Below are 19,656 nucleotides of genomic sequence, written 5' to 3'. Positions count from 1 at the left end.
TGCATTATCTGTATATCATCATTTTTCTTCCTCATTACCCTGTATGTCAATTCCATCTATAAAAGCACTTCTCTGAAAATGCTTCAGATAAGAAATATGCACTTGTTCAGAGCTTAGATAAAGAAGAGAAAGGCTCACCAAATTGCTAATTGAAAAAAGTTTTTAATCTCTGACTCAAATTTAACAGTGAATATGTAATTACATTATTGTTTTATACAGTTTTCAGTTTCAGTGTGGAAGGAAATGGTAGATGGAACAGTACCATATGTTGCTGGGTGCAGTTCTGGCTGGTTTAGCCCACAGTCGCGGGGACAGGGTAGCATGGGAAATAAACTGTACCCCTGCAGAGCTCTGTCTCATCAGGGCTGGAAATGTAGTTGCCCCATAATAACATTTGCACTGACTGCAACTTTTTTGCAGATACAGATCTTTGTTCTCTTGTCAGTCCTGTAGTCTTCCAAAAACAGTTAATGTGGAGGGAATTATAATGGGTGGCCAACTGGGGGAGACACAGGATTCCTTCTTTAAATAAATAAATAATTTAAAAGGCATAAGGTGGATTGACAGGGAGAAAACAAAAATAATAAATTCAGACTTGGGCTCAGTTACTGTGTTCATCCCACCCTGTTGAGTCAATAGCTGGTGATGAGTGATGTACCTAGGGTCACCTAAAGAAAAATAATGTAACCTGTTTGTTGAATACATGCCTGTCTACCAGTTCTAGTAGATGTTCTAGCTCTTGGCTGCCATCCTGATGAGGCCTGGAGCTGGTGTGGGAAGGAGGATGCAGAATACATCTTGTTGCCCCACGCAAAGGCAGCAGAAGCAGAATGCTTTCTTTGATGGCTGACGGTCCCAAGACGACAAGACTGGGTGTATGCAGCTCCCTTGGTAGCAGCTCAAGTGTTTCTAATCTTACAGTGTCTTCTTAGGGTTTTAAGCTCAACTGGTTTGGTTTTGGATTTTTTTTTTTGTGTGATTTTACTTTGATCGATACAAGGGCCGAATAGTAAGATAGTCTAAACTGTCAAGGTAATCCTGTAAAATGTGGGAGTTTTGAAGTTAGGTGTCCTGTTTCCTTGCACCTGTACAATTTGACAGCTATATACTGATATATGTAACATCTATATACCTATGTATATTTGATTGTACAGACTGATTGCTTGATACTGTGTTTCTAAGTTTAACTTAAAGTTTAAAATGTTTGTCTTGCTACCGACTGCTCACTGTTTTCAAATCTCGTCTTGCTTACCCCCATAAATGCTTTATTAGTAGACCTTTTATATAGTGTTATGTTCCTTAACGCTAAGGGAATTTCCAAAAATTACAGGAATAATGAAGATTAAATTTGAAGGTATTAAGCTAACTAATGTGTGTCCTTGCCTCTAACCTGGAGGCAAGTCCATCACAAGTTTCTTCTAAATAAATGCTGATTTTCTGTGTTTAAAATGAAGCTATGAAAACTAGTTTTCTTATGTCTTAATGGTAAATATTTAACTAAATTCTAGCTGATTGTTATATTTAGACATTAAAGTACAAAATGAAAATACTGCTTTAGTAGCCTGTGACAGAATACATGCAGGAAGTAAACAAAGCACATTCATGATTACTTTTTCAGGTAGTCTGGTTGTGTCCAATACAGTTTTAAAATTTCTAGCCCTTAGTGCCAAGTTTTGTTGCCATCATAGCTGTGGTGTGGGTGGAAAAGCCAAACTAGAAATGAGCAGATCTAACTGTAAGCTACTTTGCATGTTGTCAATTAACTATAAATTGCAGCAGTCACTGACTCAGTGGAACAAGCTACGTAATTCAGGTAAGAGTTGTATACTGCTGTGTCTAGTAACAGATCTTCACTGAATATCAATGTTTTTGTAAACCACTTCTACCAGCTATTCAGTAATGGTGCTTCTGCAGCTTTTTAATTAACTGTGTTTAGTATGATCTCTTATTAAATAAGGCATAAGAAAAATGGAACATTAACTTTTTTTTTAATATCATTCAGATATTTTTAGGTATTATTCATCAGTCTTAAAATAGTACATCTTGTTTCCTTGGATTTTACTTTCATCTGAAGATTGGTGAGTCTCTAGTCTAGAAGGAAAACGATCCTAACCCTTGCATTTTGCGCTTCATGCAGATAGTAAGGCAGCAGATAACTGTTTTTATATGTAATGTTGTTATGCAGCAGAAGTGTTAGTACTAAGCAATAAATACTGCAAGTATCTCTTCTCAAGGAGTTATGTCAGTTTTGGTTTCTTGCTCTATAGTAATGTTTTGCTGTAAAGGTTTTTTTTTTTTTTCTACGTAACAGACATTTTTTCTTTAGACCATGTTTTTAAGTTATTAACAGTACGAAGTTTTTAGACAATAACTCAACCTGTGTAAGTAGAAAAGATGACTGTCTACTATTTTAATTTTATAACAAGTGTATATATTCACCTCTGACTTTCTGCATGTATATTAATGTAAAATGGATGTCTCTTCATGCTTTCAGCCTACCTACAGAAGTACCTGTTTAAGCTGCATGTGACTTTCTTGTCTAACAGCATAAATAATATATAAATGAATTCTTAACTCATAGGATTTCTGTTGTGAGATCTATGTGCATTAGAAAAAGAGACAAGACTAAATACAGAGGCGTTTTGACAGAATATGTTGTGAGGATAGGTCCATACTGAGTAAAACTTCTCTTCATACTGGGCAGGTATGAAGTAGTTAGCAAATGTTAAAGTATCCCCATATCCTTGTGAAGGATTAAGGGGATCCCATTTACGTTATGGAACCATGGTTGGAACGTTTGAAGCTTTGCAAGGTTTTTCTGAGTATGGAATCTAGATATTTCTAGTAATGTAGTTTAATGGTCAGGTGTGTTTTCCATTGTAGGTGGTGTAACATAACCTAAGTGTTTTAGGCAGCAGTGTATAGATGTGGAAGTAGATGGTGAGTATAAGAGCATTTTTGGATTGATTCTGCGTAGGCGAGTATTGCTTGCAATCTGTGAGCCTGGATCGCAGTAATTCTTTGGAAGTTAACTAGTTATTTAAGTAGCTATTGGGTAACAATCATTATGGTTATGCTGTTATTTAGCTGTTTGAGTAATGATATTAGGAAGGCACTATAATGTAGCTTCCTATAAAACACTACAAGATTATATTTCTGATAAGTATATAAGGGTGACTTGGGTAGTTATGCCTGCTGTAATGCTTCACTGAAGAGAGGGTATATGGTTTTAGTTGGCCAGTCTGAGCTACAGGTTTCTAGCAGAGCCCCAACGACTGTGTGCAGCCCCTTCATAGTAAAATAATTTATAATTGGAACAATATTATTAGGACATGCATTTTTTCCTTTAATCAATCAATTATTTCACAATTCTCTATCAGTATGATTATATTTAATATTTCATGTCTGTTTAATCTGCAGGTGAGTGCAGAAGGAGCATGAGGAGATGTTAGGTTTAGCAGAAATTCATCCTCTAAACATTTTGTAAGCCTTTTTATGTAGAATCGATGCAATACCTGACAGACAGAAAATTGAGATCCATTCCCTGCACTTTCCATCTAGTTAAGATAGTACAGTGAATGAGACATCAAGTGAATAGGGAGAAAAAATAAATTGTCTTTGAAGGCTTTTTGATATGGATAGGGAGTCTGTTACTGGAATTGTAGATTTAATTTTTTCTCAAGGTGGAGAAGGGGGTAGAGAGAATGCCTCAGATGTTGGCCTGCTTGTTTTGGTGCATTTGGAGCAAGCTAGACCTGTGTGGAGTACATAAAGGTAGATTCTCTTCACTTCTAAAAATGAGTTGAAAGGCAACTGTTTACCATTTCCTTTAGGAAGCTTTAGTGGATTTACTTTCTTAAAATCTGCTGTGAATTATTTTAATCAGTGTTGCTGACTTGTACTTTCTTGTATTTTCAAATGGAACATTGGTGTTGGAAGATCATTACATAGAGCAGACATTCTGAAATGTCATGAATGCATTAAAAGTCTCTTCTGGAAAATGCCAGAAATGCCAAGTGTTCGTAAGTCCAGGTGAGTTTTTTCTATTGTTTGGTTTGAAGTATTTAAACTATTATGTAATTGTGCATTTCCAGGTTAAATGCAGAACCCCGTGGATGGCAAAAGCTACCGTAACCTCATGGACAGGTTGTCCATCGGTACTGAGACTCAGCACATACAGCTGGCAAGGCCTTTCTGTGCCAACCCAGGGGTCACGTTTCACTTGTACCCAGAAACACCAAACCTGGTCACTTGCTCTGAAGATTTGTCCTTCCTTCCTTTCATGCCTGAGCATCTCATCGCGGAGAACTTCTACAGTGAGCCCTGCACCTTTCCCTACCAAATGCCTCATTCCAATTACTGTAGAAGCGAGTGCTCCTACGGGCCAGCTTTCATCAGAAAGAGGAATGAGAGGGAAAGACAGAGGGTTAAATGTGTCAATGAAGGCTATGCTAAACTGAGGCATCACCTACCTAAGGAATACTTGGAGAAACGGCTCAGCAAGGTAGAGACGCTCCGTGCTGCAATAAAATACATTAGCTACCTACAGTCTGTTCTGTACAGTGATTCTGTGGTGCCAGAAAAAAATGCTGTGGAACCAAGCCAAGCACCTAAAGCAATTAACAAACAAAACCAGTTCTTGGAGACTATCTAAACCAAGCAAAAAATATCCTGTCTGGGAACCTAGCAGCCACTGTATTATTAATGGCGTGCATGTTCCCAGTACATCTTAGGCACAGATCATGGCACTCATCAGTATCAGCCCACAGAAGAGAGTTTTAATTTTGCAGATAGTAACTACACTTAGATACGAGAAATACAACTGGGAGATCTCATCTGAATGGCTTTAGTTAATTCATGGAAATTAGAAAACATTTCTAAAATTGTCACCAAATCAAAAATGTAATGCCTATATGTGTGAAGTAACTATGTATCATCATAACCTGCATGCTTTAAAATAAAATCTTTCCACTGATGGGACTGAGATTCCTCATTTTCTGTAATGTTTTACTGGTTTACTCACGTGTACTTTCTTAAAAGATTTTTGGTCTAATTGCCCGTGTTTCTCTTAAAAGGCCTTTTTAAAGATTCCCAGAAATGTTAGTTGTCAGCAGAAAGGATAACTTAGTTTATAAAGGGAAAGATAAAACAAGAAGGGTAGCAGCTCTCTGAAGTACCATTACTTAACATAGAAAGAGCATAACATCTTGCAAGTGCTGTTCTGTCCTTTTATTAACGAATATTTTAATCCCATTAAAAACTATTGATTTAGCCTAATTTCTATTGAAAATTGGATTCTTCTTCAGATGTCAGCACCCTTAAAAATTGCTAAGACTGCTCACACAATAAGCAGTAAAAAGAGGGTTGGCAAGGTTTTGGCCTTGTGGGGAGGAAAAAAGAGACCTTCCAACAGAAATTTTGGGGGACTTTGATAATGGCTGAGGTCTGGGCTGGTCCTCCCTCACCTCCCAGTCTGTTCCCACTGTACTATTGATAGTTTCAGCTAAGTGGGATAGGATAGATCTATGTGAAGACAGTGAAGAGAGTGTTCTTAACATTTGCTGAATCAATACAGCAAATGTTAAGAAACAATATCAGTAAACCAAGGGAATTGGTTTATTGATATTAAACAATTCTGCTGACAGGATGAGAGCAGGTAGGCTGTGGGTACAGCAGAATGTACAGAAAATGGTTACAGACTTAAGTGCTGTATCCTTGTCCTTGTTCCTAACTGCAGTCATCCCCCACTGTTACCTTGTTTCTGTAGCAGTGATTTGAAAAATGTCTAAAAAATGCAATTAAGAATTAAGAATTCCTTCCCTTGCCCCCTGCATCCCCCCCATACCCCCCCTAAAAAAAAAAAGAAAAAGCTAATATTTGTTAAGGAGAAAATGAAGATGAGGGATCACAGCAGAGATTAACAGGTAGATTTCTGTGTTGTAATCTGACATGGTTTTGATACGCACTTTGCAGGAAGAGGGTAGAATTAATTAATCTGTACCCTTTATGGTGAAAAGGAAAAGTTTGTAAAGTGATTTGACCGCAGATTGTGTCAGCTTCAACCCTTCTGTCCACATTTCAAACCAATTTATTCATCACAGCCTGTGGTGGTGGGCTTTGTGTTCCAAATCCGAACTATAGCTTTGTGTGATGCTATTTTTTTTTACCCTGCAACAGTAGGCAGAAAGCCTAGAGGACACTGCACCCTCTTATAACCCCTTCTCTGCCCCTGCAATCTTTCTGTACAATATCTAGACCAACGAGGGGTTGAAAATTGAGTGGATGCATGCCAGACAAATGGTCCTCTCTAGTGTCATGTTCCACCAGTTTTTAACCCGTAAGGTCAGGCTGTCTGACCCTGGGAGTAACAACTGTGGCAATCTCCGTAGCAACTAGGAAACACTGGCAGCAAATGCCTTCCTGCGTCAGACAGGCAAAAGGGCAAGATTTCTGCATAGGGACTAAATCCAAATTGACCAGATGCAGTGTTATCAATAGCTGGTAAGTTTGAAATGCTGCTCTGTCAAAGTACCTGGAGTCATCCAGAAAATAAATCTGTGTTGTGCAATTGCCTTTGTCTGTGCCCTGTTTTATACAGAAATAGGGGACCTGGCTCTCAGCAGTAACAACGTTGAATCGGTTTAAAATGACCTTTAATGCAGAATTGGTAGTTGCATTTCTTTGTAAAGTATTATTGATTCTATCTTGTTTTGGTTTATAATAGGGGAGTTTGTGTAGTGTTGAAACAAGTGAATATATTGTGTTGATTTGCTGACTTTAAGATGCATTTTGCAGCAGTTCATCCACTCTTCTTGCTGGGTTTGGTGTGCTACTTTTCTGAAATTGTATGTATCTGGGACTCCTCATAAAAAGCACTCCCAGATCATACCTCTTATCTAAGAGACAAAATAACATTTAAACATGAGTGCTTAAGCTGTATTTTGTAACATAAATTAGGCACATAAAATTTATGTTGTTGAATATCCATACAAATTTTACTCTAGGCATGCTAAATATTCCTAAGAAATACTTGAGAAAAAAAAAAGAGAAAAAAAAGAAAAATAAATGGAGAAGTAATGGAAGTCTGTCTATGTCTATGGCATCTTGTCAGATTACCAGAGATAGCATCACATCATCAATTTTACGGTGACAGCCTCTGAAGAGTTACCACTTGTCAAATCTGAGCACCTCATTCTTTCTTATGGCAAGCCATAATCCTACTGTTATAAAACATGACAGGACAGCTGAAAGATCAAAATATTTCCTCTTAATACATCACTATAAATAAAACAAGTAGCAGGCAACTGTAATCTAACATCACATTCAAAAACTGTCACATTTACTCAGCTTGTCAACTTCAGCTGTACTTTCTGCCTCAGCTTGTAAAATAGGAAAGGTTTGGCTGCGACTGTGTACAAGAAAGCTTTAAAGGAGAGTGCAGGTATAAGAGAAGAGCTGGATGTCGGAGAGGGAAATAAAAGCTGGAGGGATGTGAAAGCTAGTGCTTTCCTGGGGATTTTCACAGCATTTCTAGTTTTCTTGGGTGTTTCCGTCCCTCTAGCAGGTTGGGATTTGGGTGACTGAAAATCACTCAAGTCAGTGATGTGGGTTCATCTGACCAAATGCCGGTCTGCATGTTTTGATTAATTTTTTATGAAATAATTAATTACAACTACTGAGTTCTTGAGGTATACTGGAAAGCATTTGGTTTTGTTGGAAAATGCCAGTACGTTGTCTCTTTTCTACCAATAGATCGTGACCGAGTCCTGCAGGCACCTGCTTTTGCAGGAATGGCTCGTTCAGAAGGGTTCCAGCCTACGGCTCCCAGGTATTGCAGTGCGATGCTGACTCTGGATAAGTTCTCATGCTCCAGCATCGCACCTACTGCCAAGCCCTGCTGCGGAAGCTCTTTGGTAGTGCATCCTGCCTGGATTGCCGAGCCCCTTGCTCCCCAGAGGTAAAACTGAGTTCTTGTTTGAATCTGTGATTTGTTCTTTTTCATGATATCTAACAGGATAAAACAGGCTGGTGTGTCAGATTAATGAATGAGCAGCTTGATCATCATTTGAGCTTTTCCTTCCCTGCACTGGCAATTTTTTAGATTTTATTATCTAAAGTGATTTGCTACCCTGGAGATTATGAAAAGCAAAGCCTGAGTAAACCTATCAAAGAAACATTCCTTTAATATTATTTGATAAATAAAAGTATCTTGTATTAGCAGCCATCATCTGTGAAGTGTTTCTAATGCTTTGTGACAGGGGATTATTTTTCCTGTTTTGAACTTGATCCTGTTATCAACCAGCAGCTTCGTTGTTTACTTCTCTGTTGTTCCCTGAATGCCCTGATGCAAACCGTCAGCTATGGCGCTCTCAAGTGCACCTGCGCTGTGTTCTGTGCTGGAGACAGATCCTTTCTCCTGATCCTAAGGGTTGCATTGTCTTGCCATGTAAACAGCAAAGTGGGGCTAGTGCAGGTAATGCTGGCCCAGGATTCCAATGTAATCCTGTCTTGCTTCCTCTATACCGAAACCCAAAGAAAATCTGGGTAAAGACAGGCTCTGATGTGTTTGGTTTTGTTTTTTTTTTTTTTTTTCCCAAGAGCAAGGAATTGTCCCAGCACAATCAAGTTTTCTTTCTTCCCACATGTGTTGCACTATGGGAATGATACAAAATGAGGTGGAGTGATCCAGTTCTTACGTCTTAAGTCTTACAAGGTTTTGTTTTGTTTTGGTTTTTTTTTTTAATTATCTACAGAAGTTGTTTCTCCCAGTGCTCACCCTTTTTCTTTTCTACAAGGTGCCAATGGATTAGCCACTGTCTCCCCTCCCCTGGCCCAGCATGCAAGAGACTGAGCTCATCAGGGAGGTCAGTGGGCTTAGACAGCAACGTCCCTGTGCTGGTGAGAGGGGAACAAGATGGATTTTATTACCATGGTACGGTAAAAGAGGAGATAGAGGTGAGTGACGGTTGCTGTGTGGTAGTCGTGGGTATGTGTTACAGGGTGTCCGGTCCACCAGCAGCCCTAATGTACCACCTGAGTTTAGTGTAGCAGTTTTGATTTTGGCTGGTGCATGAATTAGAGAACAGATCACCAGGGCAGCTGACGCTTGTGGTTATGTCGATTCATAGAGCTCTTGATGTGCCTGATTCCAGGCTGTCCTCACCTCCTGCTGCCTGGCACACCAAGTGAGCCTCTTGCATGCAGCACCGCCTCAGGCACCAATAAACTAATAATGATCCTTGTTCTGCTCAGCCTCCTTTACCGAGTCTGTTTCTAGGAGTCAGCAGGCATGTGTCGAGGATCCTCATTTATGCAGAAGATGAGAAGATGTTCTCCCAGTTCCTGGTGAGAGCAGTGTTGTGCACCTTGCTAGAGCAGACCCTCTGATGCTGCTGGTGCTGGGCATTGAGCCAGGCTCAGGCAGCACGAGTGCTGTTGCAAGCTGTGTACTGGCTACTGTTGTTTGTAGACACATAACCATCAATAGCCCAGGAAAAGCGTTAGTGTTTTGTGTACACACTTCCAGCTTGAGTCAGCTACAGACCAATGGCTCAACATCTTTTCAGAAATGTTAGTGAAAGCTTTAATTCATTAGTTTGTTAGCACTTCAAACTTAACAGAAAAAAAGAGCCTATTCTTTCTCAAGAACAGGGAAGTACCTCATTTCATTGTTGATGGAAAGCCTCTTGACAGGCTTTAATTTAAAAGAAAACAAAAATTCTCAACAACCCCCCCCCACCGAGAAGCAGAGTTATTGTTGTATGTAATGAGGAAGGACTTGGGCATGCCTGAAGAACAGGTCTGAATGGCTTCAGTGTCCCTTGTTATCTGTGCACAGAGCGTGGTTTGTGAAATCCAGTTGCACTCTATCTATAGCTTTTTCTCTCGGGGAAGAAAATACAGGTCCTAGCAGCAGTAAATCTGTACATATGCTTTACTCAGCCTGCTTTCTGGTGAGAATCATGGAGGTTTTTCTGGCTGCCCCAATGCTGGGCTAACACTGCACACTATTTAGTTACTGTTCAAGCTTGTTTGGAGTTTTTGACCTAGCCACATAGCCACAGAATGCCCTCTTGGTAAAGGTTACATTATGGAGTATTTTTCAGAGGAACTATTATTTTATTCCTGGTAACAGAATGAAAGAGGCATGTTCCTGGTAGAGTTTGCCAAACCACTTGTGTCACATGGAAAGCATCCAGTGTGTGCGCAAAAAACAGCGCAGGATGACATTCTGGAATATGTGAACAGGATGAAGCACTCCCTACTCCCTGGAGACAAAGTGCTGGCACCCTGGGAGCCAGATATGGCCAGGTACGGCCCAGGGACTGTCCTCACAGGCATAGAGACGAGGGACCCCTTACGAGGTAAGAAAGATGCTGCCCTATTCTTCCTCGCGTTGCTCCGGAACATGAGTGAGAGCATCAGGATAGACTCTTATTGTGGTGCAACTGCCAGAGAAACACCAGTGCATAGACTACAGCTTAGCATTGTTTAAAGCTTTCAGGAACTGATGGGACTTGTTGATAGGTCTCTGCATGTAACCTCACCAGTCTGACTCCAAAGAAGTTGTGACCTATAAAACCATCATCTTCCGTGTCTGTGGATGCGCTATTTCCTGTCTGCTGAGGCAAGGCTGTATCTGCTATGTGAAGGGTGGTGGCCTTTTTGTGAGGGATACGAGTGATGCAGCTCTCAGGAAGCGCCCATCTGTGCTTGAATGCTCATGTTTGTACCGAATGGTTTTATCACCCAAATGTAGGAGGTTTCAACAACTCATTGATTTTTCCCATGTCTGACAGTCAAGCTCCACTGACTTACCAAAATACTATTCTCGGAGTATTCCTGCTACCTTTGGCAGTAACAACAGTTAGTCAACATTTTCTTGTTCATCTGATGACAAACTGGGAGGAAAGATGCTTCCAGGCCTGTTGTCACACCGACAGTGCCCTAGCTGCCCGCTCTACCCTCCATGACATTATGGTGAGGTGTTAAACAGGGAGGGGTGATAGTTCATCCTACCGCTTGACAGGAGTAGAAAGTGCATAAAGCTGCAAAGCCTGATGTGTGTATGTGCACTGCCCAGGCAGGCCAGCTGCTTAGTTATGGCTGCTTACCTTTTCTCAACAGCCTCAGAAGATGAAGAAATTACTGTCCAGTTCTGGAATGACAAGATGGTGAAACTCCCACGAGGTGTGGCTCTGTGGATCCCTCCTAGCCTGTGGGAGAGGATTGTAGAGATGATCCACATGCCCTTCACCAGCAGGGTGAAGCTCAGAGGAAGTCCGGACACTGACTGTTGTATTTTTTCCTGCAGTCCTAAACCAGCCCTGATTCCTGTTTGTGCTGTACATAGCCTAGCCAAGCACTGCTTGCTTTGCTCAGCCTGCTGGCCACATTTCCACTATCACTGTGATGGTGTATGCTGTTTGTCAGCATATGTAAGGTGCATCTGCTGCTGCCATCCCCATGTTAATGCCTGGTGGCCTCTTCCATCCAGGTCTCTGGTTTTCCAGAGTGAAACTGAAGAGGTGGAGTCCAGCACCGAGCACTCTCCATGCCTTCTAGAAGTGAAAGGCCCAAAAGAAGCAGCAGCAGCAGCTGTGGCAGCGTCTTCTCCCTCTTCTGATTCAGAGCAGGACCAGGAGCCATTCCCCACTGAGAGTACTGTGGTGGACAGTGCTGTTAACACAGGCTCTGGCCGTCCTGAGAAGCCCAGGCTAAAGGATTCTGCAGTAGTCGAGTGGAAATACTGGAAAAGAAGCCACCCCAAGTCCTATCCCAGTGATTCAGGTACCTTTTAACACCCACACAGAGAAGCAGCAGCCAGAGGGAAAAAAACCAAGCATGTTCTGGGCTCCTTTCATTGGGACAGTCACTTTGCCTGTAGTCTATTGGTATAGATACTATAAATTTGCATATCAGTCTCTTGATACAATATTTCCTCCTTCCCAACGTTTCTGCTGCTTCATTTTGCATTCTAGCCCTTTTTTTGGCAACTCATCCAATGGAAAACTACCAGAACAATGGATTTCATTTGAAAGCATAGATATCCCCCTCTGGGTTTGTTCCCCATAATTTTCCTATGCTTTTTATGGTGCTAACCTCTTCATTAACTGTTATAGCTAGTCCATGCAGAATAACATGAAAGAATTCCTTTCAGGCTTGAAGTGCATTTTCCTCTCTTCTGAAATGACTGTTTCCCCATTTCAGTTCTGGTTTCGCTGTTCCTCCTTCCCAGGTCTCGGGAGTCGCAGCAGCACACGTACAAAGGGCAGGCTGGAATCAACAGCCATCTCTGCTGGGGATGTGGCCAGTGTTGCCCCGACTAATCGGAGTGCAACATTTGAAACCATTGAGCAGTCTCCCAGAGGGCAACTCACAATGAAAGAAATCTTAAGAGACCAAGATTTCAAGCTGTCATCAAGGGTAAGGTAATCTGTATTAATACTGTATTTATGAAAGCATGTGGCTTGTCTGAATAGAAGAAATATTATTGCTAAGGGTCTGGAAGTTGGCTCAAAAAATACATTGTTTCTAACTAATTGCTTGCTACAGCCATCTAGGTTTTGTGTTAGACAGGAAACTTCACTAGTTAAAACAAAAATTCCAAAACCCTAAAGAGGGGCTGAAGCTACTTGGTAAAATGGAAGAGGCTAGTCTGGAGCTCCATGCAGACATGTTGTATGTTAGCAAGTGTCACAGCTGTGCCCTGAAGTGACATGCTTTGCCTTTGGATAAAACTAAAAGGAAACCAGAGCGGTTTCATTCTAGCCCCAAACTGCTAGCATGAATCACAGCAGTGGATGCAATGTGGTAATACAGAGTATAATGACTTACTTTCATTCCTGTAAAATAGCCCTTGGTGTTTTTAAACCCAGAAGATACATTGCTATTTCCTGAGATGGGTGAAGCAGTTTTATCATATAATACAAACTTCATCAGAAGTAACTTGCCACAAACAAGTGAGGCTAGAGACCAGGCTTTGCAGAGGTGCTGTCTGTGGGGCTAATGTCCTCCCACTGTAGTCACCAAAAATCCTCCTAACTTCTAAAGAAGCAAAGTTTTTGGTCAAAGCCTAACAGCTTCTGAAAATCCTCCGGTCTTACTATATACTTCTGTGTTTCAGCAGTAAAGTTTGTACTAGCACAGAAATGATTACCACTATTAAAGCTACATGGGGCAGAGGTACCAGTCTTACAGCCGGGAAAGCAGAAGTTAGAAAGGCACTGATGCTTCTTTTTTTTAAGACTAGACTTCCAAGGGATTTCTTTTCTCTCTTCCAGGAAGAAGGTTTTGCAGCAACAGAAAGGAAGAAAACAGAGTCAGATGATAAATGTAAAACGACTTGCATAGGAGATGATAAAGTTGATGATACAGACCATGTCAGAAGAGGACAGACAGAAAAAACAGCAAAGAGCTCACTTGCAACAAAGGAGAGAGACACATTATCAACCAGAATTTGATAAATGTGCAACTGATGAAGTTCAGGAGATGAAAGTTCAGGTAGACTGCTTATACTATATCAGTGTTACATTTATTAAGCAAATCAAGTTCTGATTTAGGTATCATCTCCCTAGAGTATCTTTATGGATACCTGTATAATTTTAATAACTGAGAAACTCTATTTCCACCCACATCAAATTTCAGCGTCCTCATTCTTTGCTCCAAGGTGTTGTATTAAATTCCTAATTATTTGGACTTGACTTTACAATTCTGGAGAGATCAGGTAAACTAGTATGAGCACTAAAAGCCTGAACAGATGCACAGCAAGGGTGTAATAAACCTCCAATTTGTCTACAGTTCTCTGGAGTCAGCCAAAGGAATTCAGCATAGCAATTTGGTTTTGTAGAAAGCCAGAAGGAATGGAGAAACAATACAAGCTGACAACTGAAAATACTTTTTTTCAGGATTAAAGATGAAAAGAAAGTAGGCAGAGGGTAAAGGACCTGCTGCTGTACATGCAAACAACACAATTCTTAGAGATCTAGCATTCTGGTTGCTGAATTTTATATTCTCATGAAAATTAACTGAAACATTAATGCCATCAGCTACAAAAAGATTAGAGATATATATAGGTCATGTCACTGATTCTAACTGTGGAATCTGATCTTTTGGGAGAGCTAAGCATCCAGGGAGTCTCGTTAGTGGGACTGCTCATGTTTAAAACATATGAACTTGGCCATAAGCTGCAGTGTGAAGTTCAGCAGTACTTCTCCCCTGCAGGAAATAGGAGATAATTCAGGGTAACCTACTGCCTACTGAAAAAGGCAGCTAGCTGGTGTTTACCCTAGGTAAGAGCCTACAAACAGACAGTACTTGAAGTGTCAATAGTTCATGTGCCTATACTGAATATATGCCACATATTCAAGCACCTTCATGAGCTGGTGTCCTAGATAGGGAATGTCATTTGCATTTTATTTCTTTATCAGAATAATAAAAGCACAGATAGGAAAGAGGCATTGTGAGTCAGCTGCTCTAAAATCAGTGCTAGCCCCCACAAGTTAATGTACATCCATATTCATACCACATGGATCATGCTTCCTGTGGTCAAGAATGACAAGGATGTTCTGTCTCATTATAATATAAAAGAAACTCATCACAAAGACTAATTATGTATTTTATTCCACTGATTATATCTTTAATTGTTTAAAGCATAAGAACTTGGAATTACAGTCACATAATTGGATCTAAGGCACACGATGTACAAATATTTATAAAATCAGTGTACAAAGAGGGCTGCATGTAATTACGTTAAGTAGAAAACAAATGTATAGGCCATAAAAATGGAGTCCCAAAGAGGAGGACACTATTAAAGTGCTAACAATAAAAAAATATACATAGTTCATTACATGCATTAGAACAGCCTCATATTTTATTCCTGTGATTGCCAAGAAACAACAAATGTCATAGAACAAAAGTTAAATTAATACTTTGTCCTGCATTGACATCTACCACATGGGTTTGTTGTACCATGTCCTCTGAGATTGCTGTGACAGAATAGGTGCCAGGAGAAACTTCAATGTAGATGTCTTCAGAAGCTTGTCTAGTCTTTAGCGGGGGGAAAACCCAAAAGTTTCATTACTGTTTAGTCATCTTAGTTTCCCACAAAAATAAACATTTTGAATTTGGGTAAAAAAAAAATACATTTCAGTTGCTCTATAAATGTACTAGGATTTTTCAAAGTATACAGGCAGCATGGACCAAACTGTAAAATGTTTCTGTCAATACAAAAATTAGCAAGTGCCTTACTTAAAGTATTTCATCTAATGTTTCTATCAGTGAAAATAATCAACATGCTGTAATCTCTGCTTCGCAAAAGTGAAAGTTACCAACCTAAATGGTTTTGAACATAAACCTGGAAAACATCCATACAGCAAGGGTGCTCCCACTAATTTGTACTGGGGTACAGATTCCATGTTTCTCATCTTTTGTGGCTTAGAAGTTCCCAAAATTGATTTGGTGAGGTGTTGGGCTTTGAAAAACAAAAAAAGTTTTCTTCTCCTTGAGGAACAGGAGTCTTCAGATAGACTGTATGAGGGCCAAGCATAACTGGCTAAGCAACTGCTCCGTGCCTTGCTGCATGCCTTTCCTCAGCACAGGGATTGTGTCAGGAGCACAAATGAGGTGAGACTGGAGAACTGCTGGATGATTACTGCTGATGCAATTCTCAAGAGCCTAAAGATTAATCACAGTGTTTGACATTCTGTACTGGTCTGAAATATAAAGTAGACTCTTAACTGGTTACATGCTAGAATGCCACAATCTGGTTTATAATTAATTGTGCAAGTCTCTGTATGCCCATTCTACTGTCCACCTATATATACATTAGGATTATGAATGCAATGCTGGTAAATCTTCTGTGCCATCACAAATTTTAACCAGCTTGATGCAAAATGATAAAGAAATGCTATTTCTCAATTTAAAACCAAAATATTCTATAAACTTACATGTTGCTGGCAAGTTTGAGCTTGACTGGGTGTTACAGAGACTTCAGTCCTCTGGAAAGGAAAATATACTGTTTTCTAATGATACAACACAAAAGGCAAATTCAGCCCTTGAGAGAGGGGATGCTTTACGTCCATGAAATTTTTCCCTCCACAAAAGGACTGATATGATACTGATTGGTGCCACCAGAAGTTACTCTGCCTTCCCCCCTGTCCACCACCCCACCCCACAACAGAAGGCTCAGATCAGTCCAAGTGTTCATATGCCCGTGACATCAAACCACATACACTAGTGGAAGCAAGTGTCCCAGACATTAGATGGATAACAACCATCCCATGGTGAGGGATGGAATAACCTTTAATCAAAACCACTTACCTCTTCTTCTTCTGAGGACTCCGGCTCTCTTTCCCCTACTTGCCTGCGATGGTATCTGCAGATGTGTTTGATTTCATGCTCTTTGCATCTAGAGGCTGCCATGAAGCTATAATACTTCTGGACAACAATAGAAACAGAAAATATTATGTGGAGAAGCATCAAAGCCGTGCTCACAACTACTGCAGATTTACAATTAAAAGTAGAACTGCACAGCTACTGATGTTATGTATTAATTGGCTGGTTTGTTCTTGTGTGAGGAAGAAAACAATGCCTGGATGTCCACAGGACATCTGCATTCTGGTACAAAACTGTCAGCCCTGATTTTAGATGACTGTCTCCTGACACAATATATAGGGACCCTCTGACACCTCAGAACTGAATTCATGAAAATATCAGAAGGAATGCTCTGGAAACATCTACCTGATCAGGCTCTGCAAGAAAAGCTTTGGTGGATGTATATGCGAGTGAGGTGCTTTGCAACCTAGCCAGTGAAGACTGGTTCTGCAGGGCATGTGCAGGAGCAGTGCTTTAGAAAGCAGAGCATGTTAATACTGAAACATTTTAAGAATTTTTCTTAAAATTTTCTTAAATGAAAGGTTTTAAGAATTGCATTTAAGTCCACAGCAGCCCTTTTCTAGCTCCACAGTAAAGGTACTTGAGTCTTCCCCACTGCAAATTAAATATGTGAGTACAGCTCTGCTGCCATCTGTTGTCACCAGAGGACTCCTCTTAGGGTTACCTTTTTGATCATTGGGCCTCAAAAAGTTCCAAAATATCTATTTTATTTCACTTATATTTTCCTTGTCCTTGATGGTCAAGACTATTCCTTGAAGTTATGCACACATCAACAGAATTCATTGCTTGTACTGTGGCTTACTGTGGAACTATGTCCCAAAATACATTAAATACTCTGACCTATTGCATAACCCTATATAGAGCATCTTGCTATCACAGGAGGTGAGCTGATCCTTTTACATGATGTCACAGAGCAAAGAAATCAAACTTCTGGTAAGAAATGTGGGTAAAATTTAGTCCCTTAGTAACTCTAAACAACTAATCTTAAATCACAATTTTAATTATTTACACTAAATGGTTATGTTCAGTTTATTTGCACTTTGTAAACTTTATCCATGAACTTGTGGGTCTGAGAATTCCTCCCTCTCCCATCTTTCATGACTCTTCTCTACAGCAGACTGAAGCAATAGTGTCTTGGATGATGCAGAAATTTGGAAGTCGCCCACTGCTTGTTCCAAATCTAACAGGGCAGAGGATGAGTCTCTATACATTGTTATATTTTTGTTTCACCTTGTGTAAACTCTATTCTGCCTTGAGTTGTTTTAGGATTAACCGGTTACTGTGCATGTAGTGCTTTGAAATGATAAAGGAGTTGCTTAAGAGCTAATCAGCTGCTGTGTGTTGAACTACTGTTTTCTTTAATTTAATTGAAGACTTAGATGCTCTTATTAACTGCAGACAATGAGCTCCCTGCTGCATGATGATAACAGATCCCGAAGGGCATAGATGATGTAAACTGGGATGGAGTTTTCAGACTTTAATGCAGCAGTTGAGCTGCAGGGCTGCATTTATGACGAGCTGGCAGAGATGGGCTTCCAGTCCATCTAGTCAGAAGAGTAATGAGAGCTGGCAGCCAGAGACAATGTGAAAACAGTGGAGCTGTGCAGCTGTATGCCATACCTCTCAACTTCTACTTACCACAAATAAAGATATGGTGCTGCTCAGAACTGAGCCCGCACTCCCTATCCAGTAGCATCATCCCAAATCCAGTTTGCTTAAGCAATACTGGGGCTGTCGACTCTGAACTCTCTGTCTCTAAGAGCAAACGTGACACAAAATGATATCTTTGCTCAACATTCAAACTCTCCCTTACCTCCACCCCCCAGAGCACATCGACTCTATCAGCCAGCATGAGCAGTTCATGGGGGCATGATGAAAACAAAGGGCTACTCTGTTGTCAAGCTGCTCCCCAGCAGAGGTACCCAGCAGCACTGGAAATGACTCTGTACAGTGTGACACAGGCGGAGCCTGCTCTGGCAGGGGCTGACACAATGTAATTTGTGACATCATCTGATGTTTCGATCTCTAAGGATATTGCCTTTCCACCAAGAAGTGGAAAAACCTTCTGCTAAAATCTGTACTGGTCTAACTGGTACAGTCTAGGAAAAAGGCTGATCATGGTGTTTATCAACTACGGTGGTACCAGTTGGTCAGGATATCACTGGTGACACCTACCCTGTGACCTACCCCATGATGGCGAGTGCCCCAGATTCCTTAATCTGGACTGGCCATCACAGGCTCACTGGCTAAGATCTTGCCATGCAGTAAGCAAAACTGAACACTTTTTTGCAGTTTTAGCAAAAGCAGTGCAAGCAAGCCTCTGGCAGGCACATCGTAAACATTCCCCTGTGCACGGGGCTGGGGGTAGAACCTCACCTCGCATTCCTTTGTGGCTTGATTCATCAAGTTCACAAGTGACGTGAAAGCTGCACTAAGACGTTCCGAATCTTCTTCCTGCAATTAAAGACAGCTTTTGGTAACTCGTGACGTGGCGCTGGTTGCTTAGAGGTAGAAAGTGTCAGGTGATTAAACAGCCAAATACTCGCTAGTGCAGGAGGCGGTCCCTGGGGTGAAACGGTCACTCGTGGCCACCGCTGCAACGCGGTGTGCCACACCGACCGGGGCCGGGAGCCGCCCCGCCGCCGCCCGCGGCACTGACCGGGCCCGGTGCCGGGAGCCGTGCCGCGGTACTGGCCGTGCCCGTTCCCGTGCCCGGGAGCCGTCCCCTCCGCACTGACCGTTCCCGTGCCCGGGAGCCGTCCCCTCCGCACTGACCGTTCCCGTGCCCGGGAGCCGTCCCCTCCGCACTGACCGTTCCCGTGCCCGGGAGCCGTCCCCTCCGCACTGACCGTTCCCGTGCCCGGGAGCCGTCCCCTCCGCACTGACCGTTCCCGTGCCCGGGAGCCGTCCCCTCCGCACTGACCGTTCCCGTGCCCGGGAGCCGTGCCTCCGGCCGCCGCCGCGCCCGCTCCAGCACCTCGCGCGCCAGCCCCGCCGTCCGCCCCGCGCGCGCTCCCGCCATCCCGCCAGCGCCCGCCCTCAGTGCGCACGCGCCGTCGCCCCGCCTCTCCCCCCTCCCTCCCCCCCACCCGTAGCCGCTAGGGGGCGCCACCGCCCTGTCAGTCCTGCACCGTCCCGCCCGGTGGCACCGGGGCTGATCCCGCCGGTCGCCCGGTCCCGCCGAGGAGTCAATGGTTTGGGTTTTTTCCCCTCACGCCACCACTCTGGGGCGCGCCCGTGTCCTGCCCTGCCCTGCCCTGA

At 42.0% G+C, this 19,656-nt stretch overlaps 3 protein-coding genes across 4 annotated transcripts; 2 read left to right on the top strand and 1 right to left on the bottom strand.

Annotated features, from left to right (window-relative positions):
* Positions 1-99: 99 nt before the first annotated feature.
* On the top strand, positions 100-4,980 carry ASCL3 (achaete-scute family bHLH transcription factor 3). Its single transcript, XM_009966968.3, has 2 exons — positions 100-2,078; positions 4,095-4,980. Exon 2 carries the CDS (start codon positions 4,100-4,102, stop codon positions 4,652-4,654), a length of 555 nt encoding a protein of 184 aa, XP_009965270.2. The 5' UTR covers positions 100-2,078; positions 4,095-4,099; the 3' UTR covers positions 4,655-4,980.
* Positions 4,981-5,083: 103 nt separating this feature from the next.
* CUNH11orf16 (chromosome unknown C11orf16 homolog) lies at positions 5,084-14,857 on the top strand. The gene is made up of 7 exons (XM_042785702.1): positions 5,084-6,501; positions 7,753-7,957; positions 8,796-8,955; positions 10,136-10,364; positions 11,128-11,790; positions 12,239-12,426; positions 13,284-14,857. Exons 2-7 carry the CDS (start codon positions 7,791-7,793, stop codon positions 13,461-13,463), a joined length of 1,587 nt encoding a protein of 528 aa, XP_042641636.1. The 5' UTR covers positions 5,084-6,501; positions 7,753-7,790; the 3' UTR covers positions 13,464-14,857.
* On the bottom strand, positions 14,604-19,417 carry AKIP1 (A-kinase interacting protein 1). Of its 2 annotated transcripts, none has more exons than XM_042785704.1 (5): positions 19,319-19,417; positions 18,772-18,849; positions 16,321-16,437; positions 15,948-15,998; positions 14,604-15,048 (listed from the first exon to the last, which is right to left on the bottom strand). In XM_042785704.1, the coding sequence occupies exons 1-5, from the start codon at positions 19,415-19,417 to the stop codon at positions 14,905-14,907; spliced, it is 489 nt and encodes a 162-aa protein (XP_042641638.1). In that variant the 3' UTR covers positions 14,604-14,904. The 2 variants fall into 2 exon arrangements, with proteins under 2 accessions (XP_042641638.1, XP_042641637.1); XM_042785703.1 differs by having other exon boundaries at positions 14,851-15,675.
* Positions 19,418-19,656: the final 239 nt, after the last annotated feature.

The sequence above is a fragment of the Tyto alba genome, unplaced genomic scaffold (genome assembly GCF_018691265.1).
Source record: "Tyto alba isolate M040663 unplaced genomic scaffold, T.alba_DEE_v4.0 Super-Scaffold_8, whole genome shotgun sequence".
Classification (NCBI taxonomy): domain Eukaryota; kingdom Metazoa; phylum Chordata; class Aves; order Strigiformes; family Tytonidae; genus Tyto; species Tyto alba.
Note: the sequence above shows the minus strand (reverse complement) of the source record. Positions and strands in the feature narration are given on the sequence as shown.

Coding starts and splice junctions, on each gene's coding strand:
- ASCL3 (XM_009966968.3), top strand. CDS start 4,100: ATGCAGAACCCCGTGGATGGCAAAAGCTACCGTAACCTCATGGACAGG.
- CUNH11orf16 (XM_042785702.1), top strand. CDS start 7,791: ATGGCTCGTTCAGAAGGGTTCCAGCCTACGGCTCCCAGGTATTGCAGT. Junction 7,958..8,795: donor GAGCCCCTTGCTCCCCAGAG/GTAAAACTGAGT, acceptor CTTTTCTACAAG/GTGCCAATGGATTAGCCACT. Junction 12,427..13,283: donor ATTTCAAGCTGTCATCAAGG/GTAAGGTAATCT, acceptor TCTCTCTTCCAG/GAAGAAGGTTTTGCAGCAAC.
- AKIP1 (XM_042785703.1), bottom strand. CDS start 19,417: ATGGCGGGAGCGCGCGCGGGGCGGACGGCGGGGCTGGCGCGCGAGGTG. Junction 16,438..18,771: donor AAGCCACAAAGGAATGCGAG/GTGAGGTTCTAC, acceptor ATTGTTGTCCAG/AAGTATTATAGCTTCATGGC. Junction 15,999..16,320: donor AGTCCTCAGAAGAAGAAGAG/GTAAGTGGTTTT, acceptor TTTCCTTTCCAG/AGGACTGAAGTCTCTGTAAC.